Source organism: Quercus lobata, chromosome 4 (genome assembly GCF_001633185.2).
Source record: "Quercus lobata isolate SW786 chromosome 4, ValleyOak3.0 Primary Assembly, whole genome shotgun sequence".
NCBI classification, from domain to species: domain Eukaryota; kingdom Viridiplantae; phylum Streptophyta; class Magnoliopsida; order Fagales; family Fagaceae; genus Quercus; species Quercus lobata.
Window position 1 is genome coordinate 56,795,349 of NC_044907.1, and position 14,103 is coordinate 56,809,451.

A 14,103-nucleotide genomic window follows, 5' to 3' on the forward strand; every position below is an offset into this window, starting at 1 on the left:
GAAGGAACAAATGAAAATCACAAATCTCAAAAAACTGTGGGATCAAAAAGCTCCCATAATTTAAAAGTCTAGCCCCAAATTTTGACTTTTTGTAGGAAGCAGTCCAAATCAAAGTAGAGAAGACCTTGATCAACATTTCAAAATCTCTAGATTAAAGTAGAGAAGACCTTGATTGACAATTCAATATCTCCAGATCAAAGTAGAGAAGACCTTGATCGACATTTCAACAACTCCAGATCGAAGTAGAGAAGACCTTGATCGACATTTCAGCAACTCCAGATTAAAGTAGAGAAGACCTTTGATTAACATTTCATCAATTTCAGATTGAAGAAAAGAAGACTTCAGTCAAAGTGGAGAAGATCTTTGACCAGAATTCTAGCAATTCCAGTTTCAATGTAGAGAAGCCCTTTAGTTACCTTTAGTCAAGATCGAGGTAGAAAAGTCTTTTGGTCACAAAACAACTCAATGTTCAAGATTAGGATTCAAAAGTTTCTTGGTCATCCCATTTGTCAAGAATCATTTCCAGAGTCATCAACTATCAGCTAAGTCAAGTATTTTTATTTGTTGTCAAAAAGATAAGGCACTAGTTCTATGTTCCAAGGTTTTAGGTTCGAGGGCTAGGTAATCTTTGAAAATCCAACCTCAATTAAATCATGGTCGCTAAAATCAGCCTCTTTGTTTTACATTGACATTTGCTTTTTAAGCTCTGTCAATGAGGGGCATTTTATAGACACACAATTTTGCACCCATGATTTAATCAAGGAGAATGACTTGAATGACCATCCATGTATCCCAAAAATCATGATTGCATTACATGCATCCATTGTTTCTTGCATTACATGCGTCAATTCATTCATTGCATACCATAAAAATGATCTTGAGATTCTAACGGTCATAACGGTGTTTCCGGTTTTCAAATCGGACCATCGGATCAAAAGATATCGCATGATCAAGTTTGCACAGTCAACATACATTGTGTCTAGGTAGGGTCGACCACACATGATTAATTTAAATTAATTCTGAATGGCTAATCAATTAAAATTAATTAAATAATTTTGTGATTGGTTGATAATTAGTGTTTAAAATAGGGATGCGTGCATAGGAATAAAATGGATGATTGTATAACAATAAAATCATGGATAATCTAAACTTTATCAAGATTTATTTTAGGATATTTATCTACAAGAAAATTGTTCTTAAAAAGCTTGAATTATCTAGAAAAGAGATAAAAAATCATATACGGAGGATGAAAACACGTCTAGGTGCAAGGACTAGTAAAAAATCCCTAGAAGAAGAGTCCAAAATGCACCTGAACACGGAAGAGCGTTTGGTGTCCAAGAGCCCATTCAGCACTTTTAGAGTGCCGAACGGCACTTTAAAAGGGCCGAATTGGCCTTTTTTGGGCTTTGGTCCAACGACCTCCGGGTGACGATAAGGCACACCCTTTTCGATCTTTTTGGAAAAGGATGAGTCCTAATTCACGTTCTACACTTCAAGGCTATTTTTTAGAGTTTTCCAACCCCTATAAATAGATGCTGGGTCTCATAATTCAGCACCTTTTTTTCTACGCTTTGAGAGGCACACGTTTTGAGGCTCTTAAATTGCTGATACTTGCTAATCCTTTCTGAGATTTGCTGCTTAAATTAGGGTTTTTAGGTTTCAAAGATAACTGAATAAGTTTCTTTGAACCCTAAAACATCCTCTCAAGAACAAGGAGTGCTCGTGCAAGAGGTTGTTTTCAATCACCTTCTCTTTTTTATCCTATCTTTTATGTTGATGAATGTTTTATACATAACATGAATGATTCATCATTGTTTTTTTAAAGCATGATTGTTTTTTTTATGTGATTGTTATAATCTTTTTCTTGAATGTCAATAATCTGCATTTGAACAATGTTTTTTCTTAAAATAAAAATAGATTTGCATCTTTCTTAAATGTAGATTTGAGTTTTTCTTCGAACAAAAACGGATTTGCATCTTTATAAGATGTAGATCTGAATTTTTCTCAAAATAAAAACCGATTTGTTTCTTTCTTAGATATAGATCTGATTTTTCTTTAACATATACAAATTTTTGAAATAAAGAAAGAGATTAAACATGATTGTGTTTGCTTTTGTCTATTTAATTCATGATTGCATAAATTCATATTATGAGTGAAACTCTCTTTTTAAAAGAAAATTCCTTTTCATTTTTTTAACATAAAAGAAAAACAGATCTAATTTTTTTGTTATTAAAAACCTTTTTTTTTTTAATTATCATAAAACAGATATGATCTTTTAAAAACCAAAAAACCATTTTTTTAGTTCTTAAAAAATAAATTTGATATTTTCAAACCAAAAGACTTTGTTTTATTTAATAAAAACAGATCTGAATTTTTATCATCAAAAACCACTTTTTTTCTATATACTACAAAACAAATCTAGTATTTTGACAAATCAAAATCATTTTTTTACAACCAAAACAGATCTGATTCTTTTCAAAAAAAGAGACTTCATTCATAAATAAATTTGTGTGATTTAATATTTTTTTCACATGTTCAACATATCTTTCATGACATGCATAAAATGGTACATTGGTCATAAGAGTTTAGAAGACCAGATTTTGTTTGGACGGAATGGGTGCCTAACACCTTCCCATTCTGTAACCTAGCCTCCGGATTTAGGTCTTTGGATAAGTAGATCTAAGCCTTATCTTTGTTTTATTTTAGGTAGAATGTAACTAGGATGAAAAGCCATGTAATTCTTTGGTAGTTTGTAACTAGGACCTAAAGCCATGTAATTTTTTATTTCTTCAATTATGTAATTTTTTATTCAATCAATGAAGAGAACAATTCAGTCATGTATTTATTTTATCTTATTTTTTTTTTATAAAAAATAAGTGGCGATTTCATACCACTTACCCAAAAAGAAAGTTGCCTTAAAATGTACCTGAATCTTTTTTTGTTGAGAGGGCACTTTTTATGAGATCTCTCACAAATACAATTTTTGGTATTTTTAAATGTAATTGTGTCATTAAATTATAAAGTCACATGGCGCAATAAAAAGTAGTCAACGAAAAGTCAAATATTTCGACTATTAGTTATTTTATATATATATATATATATATATATATATATTTATAGATAGATGTGATTTCGTTGATAAGTGATTTCTAGGATTGAAATAACGTGAAATTGTAAAATTCTTGATCACAGGAGTTAGGAATGGTTCACTCCAACACGTGTGGCGTGCATGATCTTTCAATTCCCGTAAGTCATTTTCATGGATTACACATTATGAATGAACTCAAAATAAGTCTAAAATTATTCATGACCATGATTTGAGTATATGACCCTATGTTTGTGATTTAATCCCGCATATGTTAAATCATGGTTATTTGTCATTGTGATTTATGGTTGCATTACTCAGTGAGTGTTTGATATTATCTGAAACCCAAGTCTTTAATAATAGTAGTCACTTAACACAATGAAAGTGTAACAATCTGCCACAAAGAAAAAAAGGATAATTACTTGGCATAACTTCTGTTGAACAAAAAAGGATAGTTACTTGCATAACTATTGTATTAAACTCAACATTGATTATACAGTGTAGTATATGATATAGCACGCAAGTCCGAAAAACAAGTTACACATCCTGTAGTTTAGCAAAAAACGTTACACATCCTGTTTCAAAAAGTAGTTCTTTCACAGGAAAGGCTTTAAAAGACTCTGAAACTTTGTAAAAGCTGCTCAATTGATTGGATATGAATCTCTTTGACAACTAATTTTTTTTGATGAACCTCTTTGACAACTACTTGGTTGTTCAGCTAGAAGCCTAAAGCATTTAGATTATTATTATTATTATTCTTTCATACGAAAAACATTGAGAATTTAAATGTAAAGGCAGAGGAAAAGATCAAAAAGAGTAAGACGTATTCTTAAAGCTAATTTAACTCTTTTTTCACTTTTTGACCTTTCTAATTGTCTTACTCCTAAGTCCTACCAAACGTTCGTCCTTTCTGTTATCCAAGTAAAAATGTTTAAAAAGACAAAAAGCCAAAGAAGGGCTATATGGTTTGTCTATGCATTGTCCATTCAAAATTAGAATAAAGTCATGCATAAAGCCATGCTTTCAGCAACTTCAATGACAAAATTTCAACCTTTTAAGTAAACTGCCTTTCTTGCTTCAGTTTGAAGGAACTAAACATTTATATTCATTATATGACCTCAGTGTGGAGAATCTGAATCACATCCATTACTTTCATTACCTTTTCCTAAAATTTTTGGATGTGATTGTCCATCCAGAAAGAGCCGGGCAGTATGTAGACAAGGCCTTGGCATAAAACAGCCAACAATAACTTCAAATCTCACTTTTAATCCTCAAATTTAAACTTTAAAGTTAAGCCCATTTTTTTTCTTAATGCAGGTCATTGTATTGTTGTTGTTCTCCATTTACTTTTATCCAAATGTGGGGTCAACAATATGAAATAAGCTCCACGTTGTCACCCAGCCCTATTAAGTATTAATCCCTTCAAAGTTCAAACTATCTACTATATAAAGTTTTGTCTAATTCTAACTCATTTTGGCAAGAATTGGTATGATGCAATAATCCATGACACCTTTTCAATTACATAAATTTTTTTTTTAATCACTTTTTAAAGATGGATTAACATTATTGGTAGGCTTTTCCTTTCTCTCCAAAATCAAACTTTTCAACCTTAGATTTAATAAAAAAAAAAAAACTTGAAACGATGTCATTTCAATTCAAACCGTAAATATATTAGTCCCCATCCCCAGTTAAGTTTAGTTCCCCACCTCTCTCTCTCTCTCTCTCTCTCTCTCTCTCTCTCTTCTCGTTAGTTTTCTTCACCCAAGCGTCTCCGCCTCTCCTCTCTCTCTCCCCTCACTCCTTAGCTTGTAGCCCTTTGCCACTTGCTATCACTGTACTCTACCGCTTAATGCCATTGTTCTTGGAGTTTCACCCTCTCCCCTCCCCTTTTTTGTCCTAGCTACTTAGAGAAGGTTTGGACTTGTAATGCTCCTCCTTGCAATGCTTTCTGCCCGGTTTGTTTATTTTGTTTTCGATAGTTTTGTTTCATCTTTTATGACTCAGGTTTAGTTTAGTTTTTTTATTTTTTTATTTTATTTGAAGTGGGATATTTTTTAGAGAGGTTGTGAATTTCTTTGTATTTTGTTTGTTTTCTTTCATGTTTGTTTTTTCTTTGGAATATTTGGGTTCTTTCGTGATTATTTTGTATTTGGATCCTGAGAAAATTGAGGAATTCATCGAACTAACTGCACCAAACTGATATTGTGCACCACATCTCATGTAGACCGGTTTTATCCCTCCATTGGTGAGGTGCGGTCAAGCATGAGGAAAAACTGCACCCTACAAGTGTGATGCAAAAAATACTCTCATAACCGGCCGCACCACACTGTGTACAGGCCTAATTTTACCATTATACTTTGTTAGGAACCTTCTTTGGGTGGTAAAATTTTTCTTGGGATTTAGCAACTTCAAGGGAGCTAGGCCTCCAAAAATATGAGGGAGATTAGAAGGAATTTGAGAGTTAAGAGAGTAACAATGGCTTATTATTTTTGTAATCATTTACAATGTATGGCAGCTTACTTATATAGCAAGGCCCCTCAAGTTACAAGCTAATAATAGCCTAACTACTTGCTAACTCATTGACCAACCAACTGCTAACAAACTAAAACTTACATTATATCATTAAAATAATAATATTTTAATAAAATATAGGGGAAATTACAACTTACTCATCTGTGATTTGTCTGAAATTCAACTTGCCTATTTGTGGTTTCATTTTTGACATTTTACTCACTTGTGGTTCATTTCGTCAATACTCTGTAACCCACCTCCTCACATGTTAGTCTAACAAATTTATCCCAAAATCAGATAATAAAATAGATCAAACACTCCTCTCCCCAAAACACACTCTTATACTTGCTCACCCACTCAAAACCGAGGTTGCTACTTTGCTACCCACCTATGATCTTAGACCCAGAATCATCTGGGTAATTTTGTGCAAGGAAACCAAGGAAGAAGTCACCCATGAATCTGTTCTTGATTCTGGGTTTTGATCGTTACCTAATCACGAATTTTTGTTAACATTTTAGGTCTTTATAATTCGAAATGCCTAATCTGTGAAGAGGATACGGAAAAAAGTAGTCTCAGTTTTCAGTTTTCACAGAGTAGTCTCATTTTTCACATATTTCATTAGGTTCCCAAAATGTATTTGATTGAACAAACGCCGTGTATTGAGTTGAATGTTGTTTTATATTTTTAAAAGATAAGTACAGCACACCCATTAGAAAGGACAAATATTATAGAGATAAGTAGAATGTTCTTAACAAACTTGATTTTGGATAATGATATCTCCTAAACGAAATAGATTTTATCAAATTAAATTCTTAATATTAAAAAAAAAAAAAAAAACCGGATACATAATAAATAGTTGAGATATATAATACTACAAACACTGATGTAAGTAAGTTTCGACAGAAAAGGTTAGCAAAAAAAAAAAGTTTCGACAGAAAAACACTTCCTAGGAAATTTTTTTTCTCTGCCCATACCTTACGTAATTCGTCGATATAAAAGAATAGGTCATATTTCTTTTCATATGCTCAATTCTTCTCATAGAATATGAAAGAAGTATATGCAATTGTGCTCGTAGGCTGTGGTTCTGCGATTGCACGAAATTACCCAGATCATTTTGGGTCTAAGATCTAAGGTGGGTAGCAATGTAGCATCCTCGGTTTTGAGTGGATGAGCAAAGCATGAGAGTGTGTTTTTGGGAGAAGAGTGTTTGATCTATTTTTTTATCTAATTTTGTGGTAAAATGTGTTAGACTAACGGCATGTGGGGAGGTGGATAAAGCGTAAAAAATGAAATCACAAATATGCAAGTTGAATTTTGGAAAAACTAAGGTGGTTAGGTGAGTAAGTTATAATTTTCTCTAAAATATAATATAGAATAGAGAATCTATTGTTAATATTATGAAAAGTGGTTAATTAAAAAAAGAAATTAGTTACTTATCCTAGATTAGAAAGAAAAATGTAGGGAGACCACAGGTGGATAAAGTGTAAAAAATGAAATCACAAATAAACAAGTTGAATTTTGGAAAAACTAAGGTGACTAGGTGAGTAAGATGCCGTTTGGATTTATTTGGATTTAGCGTTTTTCCATTTTTTTTTTCCTCACTTCACGCGTTCTAGGGGACAACTAGCACTGTAGCAGCACTGTTTATCACTGTTCACACACTAAAAAATATTAAAAATGGATCTCACGATACTATTTACATATTTAAAAATTATTTTGTTACAGTACTTTCAGTTTTCAGTTTTCAGTTTCAGCAACAATAAGTTCATTCCAAACGGACCCTACGTTATAATTTTCTCTAAAATATAATATAGAATAGAGAATCTATTTTTAATATTATGAAAAGTGGTTAATTAAAAAAAGAAAGTAGTTACTTATCCTAGATTAGAAAGAAAAATGTAGGGAGACCGATGTAAATGCTCTGAATGCATTGTTTATTAGCAAACTGAACTATTTCAGCAAAAAACAATTAGCAAACTGAACTAAACTACATTCGCCTCAAAGTACTAACTAACGATATCCAGTACCAACTGAAGCATTAGCACCTACACATTAATTAATTAGTCAATAAGGGTGATTATATCCCAAATTCCAATATTAAGTAGTAATTAGTAGTATATAATAATAGTGATTATATTCCACTAATTCGGGCACTCCCTACTTCACCGTAGTCTGCATGAGAATGAATGAGCCACATCACATTGTAGCAGTGGACACAAGCCAACAAAGAGGCCTTTGAAATATTTGAAAAGTGAACACAAATTTGAACCTAGAAAATGTGAATTTCTTCCTTCTCTAAAACTAAAAGGGGTAATATTGTCTTCTCAATCAAAGTGCCCAAATGAAGTATTTGACCTTGTAAAAATTGCTTCAACAGAGACAACTACAAGTCAACCAAATTTTAATTTGTTTGTTTGGTAGGACCTGCCGTTCCTTTGCCTTGTTCTCAAGCGTTCTTGTTCAAGCTCTACTTTCAAGGACATTTAAAAGACACATTAAAACCCGTAATTTATGTTTCCCAGGTTCCCTTTTGGGAAACTATTTAATGCCAATTCTAATTCCTCTTAAATAAGAATCACAAATTCTACTGGAATTTCTCTTATTCTCCTTAACTCTCTATCTCTTCTGTCTCAATTTTTCTATTGCAAGAAAAACTATGGATAAGCGTCGCAGAAAGCAAGCCAAGACTAGTAGTTGTTACTCTGAGGGTGAGTTTTCCTCTAATTCTTTTTTCCTTTTGTGTACTAAAACAAACCCTTTCTGGGTTGTTTTCTATTTAGTTTACTCCTTGGTCCTTAGTGGGTTTCTTGTATTTGCTATATTTGTTACACTAAGTCATTGGTTACTCTCTTTTTGGTTAAATCTATGATGGGATTCATTCACTTACTTTTGTTGCTGCATGTTTTGATCTGGGTTTTTCTCTTCTTGTCTTTTTTTGGGTTCAAAGAATCTTTGTGTTTCAATTATTTGGTTTCTTGCCTTAAAATTTCATTCATTTTGTTTTCTTGCGGCAACTTTTTCATTTCTCAGTCATTAATAGTATTATCTTTTTAGGTGAATGTCTAATGATTCTCTCTCTCTCTCTCTCTCTCTCTCTCTCTCGTTTTGGCAGAGGTGAGCAGTATAGAATGGGAGTTCATCAACATGTCGGAACAAGAAGAAGATCTCATCTATAGAATGTATAAGCTCGTTGGTGATAGGTAAAAACTAAACTTGAAAAAACCTTTATTTTTGGCACCAATAAAAAAGTTTACTTCTGTTACAAACTCTCCCATTAAACAGAATGCTAATTATTAATTGGTACCAATTAGTTGCATCATTAGGGACAGGACTGTTTTTTTTTTCTTCAAAATTCTGGGTATGAAAATTGAAGTACTAGTACTCTTGCGAATTTCACATTAAATGGAAGTACTAGTACTTGACTTTCAAGAATTTCACATAATGTTTTGGCAGTCAATTTTTATACATAAATGAAAAAACATAAGGTCATTTGTTATCAACCATATATATATACATATATATATATATATTAATTCTTTTCAGGCACACTCCTAATATTTTTTTAACAAATAATAGAGGCACACAGTACAACACTCTTATTATTTTTAACAAATTGTAGAAGTATTTGTCCCAAAAAAAGAAAAGAAAAAAGAAAGAAGTAATTTTTGTATTCTAATTCTCAACAAAATTCTCACACAAATGTTTTCTTTCAGGATATAGAGAAATACCACCTAAATTACGAGCTCATTAATTCAATATACTCCTTGTACTTAAGTCCAAGTGATATGATGGTAAATGTAATTTTAGTTCTAAAGTAAAGTTCATAAATCAACTTCAGTTCCAAAATTAGCCCCTAATTTGTGCAAATAAATTTATTTCCTTGTTTCTCAAAAAAAGAAAAGAAAAAAAAAAAAACCTTTGTTTTAAATAATAATCTAATATTATTGCACAGGTGGGCTCTTATAGCTGGCCGGATTCCAGGTCGAAAAGCGGAAGAAATAGAGAGGTTTTGGATAATGAGACATGGAGAAGTGTTTGCGAGTAGAAGAAGAGAGCTGAAGAGATACAATTCTTAATGTTTCCTTTATATGGTCATTGATCTGTAGGCTAGCTAGATAAAATTTAATTTTTCTTTTTCTTTTTCTATGTTTGTCACGAGGTAAGGTAGTTGTAGTAACTTAACTTATTTGGCTAATTAATTTAATGTGACTTACCTTTTCAAATGTCCTCTTTTATCGGTATTTGCTTTTCTTTTTCCAAGACTTTGCCTATGTCTACGTATGACACAAGGTTTGGTACTTGTAACTTTTACCTATTTGGCTGATACCGTATATACTGTGAGCCACTTTTTAATTGCATCTATTTGGCTTAAACACGTATGCTATATGATGGCTACTTTTTGCTTAAAAAAACAGAAGAAAAATGTAAAATAAATACACCTTGACTTAAACATATTATGAATTGAGGTATGTAATTGGATATTTCCCTCACTATTATTCATTGCTAGTGTGTAATCTCATGCATATGCATGAGTACAATTAAAAATAATCACAATTATATTGTTCAAATTATAAATTTTTTTTAGAAGAAGTTGAAATTACACATGGTATTGGTTTACATATTTTTTAAACCATAGATATTTTTAAAATATGTAATGATTTCTAATTTTATAAATATATATATTTTTATATTTAGACTTTTTGGTTTTTGTACCCAATAATTCACTTGCCACAAAAATTTAAAAAATGTAGAAATGCACTTTTCGTCCCTATGTTTTGTCCTGATTCCCATTTTGTTCCATACATTTCATTTTTACCACATTTAGTCTCTATTTAGAAAAATGTCATCCATTTTGGTACTTTCCATAAGTGCCCTAACAACAAAATCCTAGGTGACAGACAGAACTATCAAAAAAATACTAAAAAATATTTTATTTTGGCATAAAAAAATGCCATGTCAACATCTAAATTAAAAAAATTAATTTATTAATTTTAACTAAATAAAAGAAATTAAAAATATAATTAAAAAACAAAAATCACATGAATTGAGATCTAAGTGTGTCTTGAACAAGAGCAATAAGAACACAATCCCAGATTTAAGAACAAGAAGAAAATTTTCCTTTATTTGACATTTTCTTTTTCTTTTTTTTTTCATAGAAAAAAAAAACACAAAATTAAGCATACGCAAACCCAAAAATTTAAAATAAAACTAACACAACACTCCTCTCTCTCTCTCTCTCTCTCTCACATGTAAATTCTTTATATCTCTCTCTCTCTCTTAATTGCTCAGACTTCTTTTCTTCTATTTTCTTCTTTAACTCACTTTTCCTCAGCTCGATCCCAACCTCTCTCAGTCTCTCTTTTCCTCTCTCAGCCTCTCTTTTCCTCTCTCATGTAGCCCGATCCCAACCATCCTCTTTTCCTCTCACTCTCATTGAGCCATTCCCAGCCATGGCCGACTCTCATTCACCTTCTCTGCCTTGTCCTCTCAAGCTCATACCCCAAGCAAACACAAGTAAGAAGAAAGCAGTGGTGGCGGCAACAACGATGGCTAAGAGAGGAGGTGGTTTTGTTGTCAGATTTGCAGTTGATTTCCTTCAGGTTTGAGGTGGTTTGGTTGTTGGCTTTAAGGTTTGGATCTAAGGTTTTGTGTTTGGTTTCTAAAAACGTATAAGAAAATTTGGGTTTTGAGTTTTGTGTTTGGTGCTCGAAAATCTGGGTTTGAGTTTAGTGTTTTGTGTTTGGGGGCCAAAAATTTGGGTTTGAGTTTTGTGTTTGATGCTTTGGTGGTGTGGCGTTTGATTTTTCGGATTTGTTCATGTTTAGTTTTGTGTTGATGTGGATTTTATGCTGCTTTTTTGGGTTTTAAATTTTCTGGGTTTCTCTTCTTATTCAAATGTTTAATGTATGTTTAATTTCTTTTTCATACTTTATTTGGGTTTTAATTTCTTGTTCAAATTTTATGGGTTTTAAATTTTGTGTTCATGTTTACTTTGATGTGGATTTGATGTTTAATTTTGTGTTTTTCCTTTTTAGGTTTGTGATTTTTGGTTTTTAATTTTGTGTTCTTAAATTTGGGTTTGTGTTTTTGTTCAAGACACACTTAGATCTTAATTCATGTGATTTTTGGTTTTTAATTTTTTTTATTTAGTTAAAATTAATAAATTAATTTTTTTAAAATTTAGATGTTGACGTGACATTTTTTTAATGCCAAAATAAAATTTTTTATTATCATTTTAATAGTTTCGTCTGCCACCTAGGATTTTGCCGTTAGGGCACTGACGGAAAGGATTAAAATGGATGATTTTTTTTAAATAGGGACTAAATGTGGTAAAAATAAAATGTAGGGACCAAAATGAGAATTAGGACATAACATAGGGACAAAAAGTGCATTTCCACCATTAAAAAATTAGGTGGATTCATGGTGCAAAATTGGAGTCCAATTTAGTACCTGTTTGGATATTGATGTAAAGGCCAGCGTGTCTGAATTATCTTTTTTTTTTTTTTTTTTTTTTGAGAAGCACACTTTTATGCTTTTCCAGTGGGTCCCGTGCACTGTCACGGGACCCACAAACCTCTTTTTTCTACAAAATTTTCATTAAAAATGGGTACCACAACACTATTCGCACATTCAAAAATTATTTTGTTACAGTGTTTTCAGTTTTCAGTTTTTAGCAAAATAAGCGGTATCCAAACACACCCTTAGAATCTAAATGAATTTGGACTTTTCATTTTTATACTCAATAATTCACTTAGCACAAAAAATTAAAAAATTAAATGGGAGACAATTGGACTCCAATTGAAATTCAATTTAGATTCTAATTTGATTTTTTTATGAGATTTGGCTCTTAATATATATATATATATATATATAGAGATGGGTTCAAGTTACACCTGGTGTAATTTGAAAAGAGTTACACCTTTTTATAGCCTTTGATTCTTATAAGATCTAACGGTGAGAAAGACGCTAATTTTCACATCATTAATATATTAAAATTTAATTACATAACTGCCCCCGAAATTAATGTACATCACTTTATTATTCATTTTTTTACAAAAACTATGCACCTTCTCTCTCTAATTCATCTCTCTCATGGCTCCACCTTATTACGTTGGCCACAAAACCAGCAAAGGAACAAAACATACTTAACCAAGTTTGTGGAGGTTGTTTTTCTCAAAAACAAAATTTTTTTGGAGGTGGTTTTTAATTCTTAAACGAGTTGGGTTTTTCAAAAAGGGTGGGTCTTAGTAAAACTCGACGGTGGCAGGAAAGGCTTGGTCCTTGGTTAAAAATGATGGTTTTGGTCTAAACCCATTATCACTTTGTAATACATATGCAGCTATCAATTAGAATCATAAAGAACCTTAAAATGTGTGGAGACTGTCACCGTGTGGCAAAATTGGTGTCCAAAGTTTACAACAAAGAAGTAATTGTTAGAGATAAAACTTGATGATTTCACAATTTCAGGCTTGGTTTGTGTTCATATACATAAAGATATTGGTGAGAGCTTAATAAAGGAGACTCTGTAAATTATTGATCCAGTTTTATCTGTGTGTAACATCTGCTTCTAAAGGGCAAACAAAATCAATACTTCCTTTTTCAATCTTTAACCATGAAGTCTAAAGAGAATCAATACTTATAACTAGTATTTGTGAGGGTGGGTCTCCATCTGAAACGCAATTGGTTTTATGGTGAAGAGGATGGAGCTGTGGTAGAGGTGATGCCAAAAAGAGAAGGGAAATTGAGAAAATAAAGAATAAAATAATATACATTTATTGTGGAGACAGCTAAGTTATTAATTTCTAGAATATTAATGATAGCAGAAATTGCTCTCTTTATCACCATTAGATCTTATAAAAATCAATGGCCACAAAAAGGTGTAACTCTTTTGAAGTTACACTAGGTGTAACTTAAACCCATCTCATATATATATATATATATAGAGAGAGAGAGAGAGAGAGAGAGAGAGAGAGAGAGAGAGAGATAAAAAGAGTTATTAAAGAGTTTTATGTGAATTGAGGATATCAATATGGATATTTATGGTGTGGTCCTCACTTGACACCTAAATTTAGAAAAATTTTGGTATGCATAGTGCAAAATTAGACTCCAATTGTAAATTTTAATTAGATTTTCTATATATATATGAGCCAACTATTTTGGTCTTTCTTAGAAAAAGCCGAAAAGGCATGTCCAATTTTCGTTCTATGCTGCAGACTCTCACAGCCAAAGACAAGAGAGGCTAATTCCAAAAGGATATTGAAATTGGATTTCCGTACTTCATATGGTCTATGTTTCCAAAGATTGGTCTGTATCTTTCTTACCTCAAAGTTAGATCTTGGCTTGACAAATCTATACCATGCGAATTATTTGGGAAGAAAAACAAAGTTTTCAATGTGTCTCACTATTTTTTATTTTTTTAATGTAAATAAATATTTTATTGAAAACACAAAGAAACAAAAAGCTAAGCAGCAAATACAAAATAGAGTTGCTCTAAATAAATTACATCC

General features: G+C 31.7%; 1 protein-coding gene across 1 annotated transcript; it reads left to right on the plus strand.

The window, feature by feature from the left end:
- The first annotated feature begins 8,080 nt into the window (after positions 1–8,080).
- Positions 8,081–9,825, plus strand: LOC115987122 (transcription factor CPC-like). The gene is made up of 3 exons (XM_031110592.1): positions 8,081–8,304; positions 8,709–8,796; positions 9,549–9,825. Exons 1-3 carry the CDS (start codon positions 8,253–8,255, stop codon positions 9,670–9,672), a joined length of 264 nt encoding a protein of 87 aa, XP_030966452.1. The 5' UTR covers positions 8,081–8,252; the 3' UTR covers positions 9,673–9,825.
- The last annotated feature ends 4,278 nt before the right edge of the window (positions 9,826–14,103 follow it).

Excerpts from the sequence above, each read along its gene's own strand:
- LOC115987122 (XM_031110592.1), top strand. The coding sequence starts at position 8,253 with ATGGATAAGCGTCGCAGAAAGCAAGCCAAGACTAGTAGTTGTTACTCT. Across the intron at positions 8,305-8,708 it reads TAGTAGTTGTTACTCTGAGG|AGGTGAGCAGTATAGAATGG; the intron begins GTGAGTTTTCCT and ends TCGTTTTGGCAG. Across the intron at positions 8,797-9,548 it reads TATAAGCTCGTTGGTGATAG|GTGGGCTCTTATAGCTGGCC; the intron begins GTAAAAACTAAA and ends ATTATTGCACAG.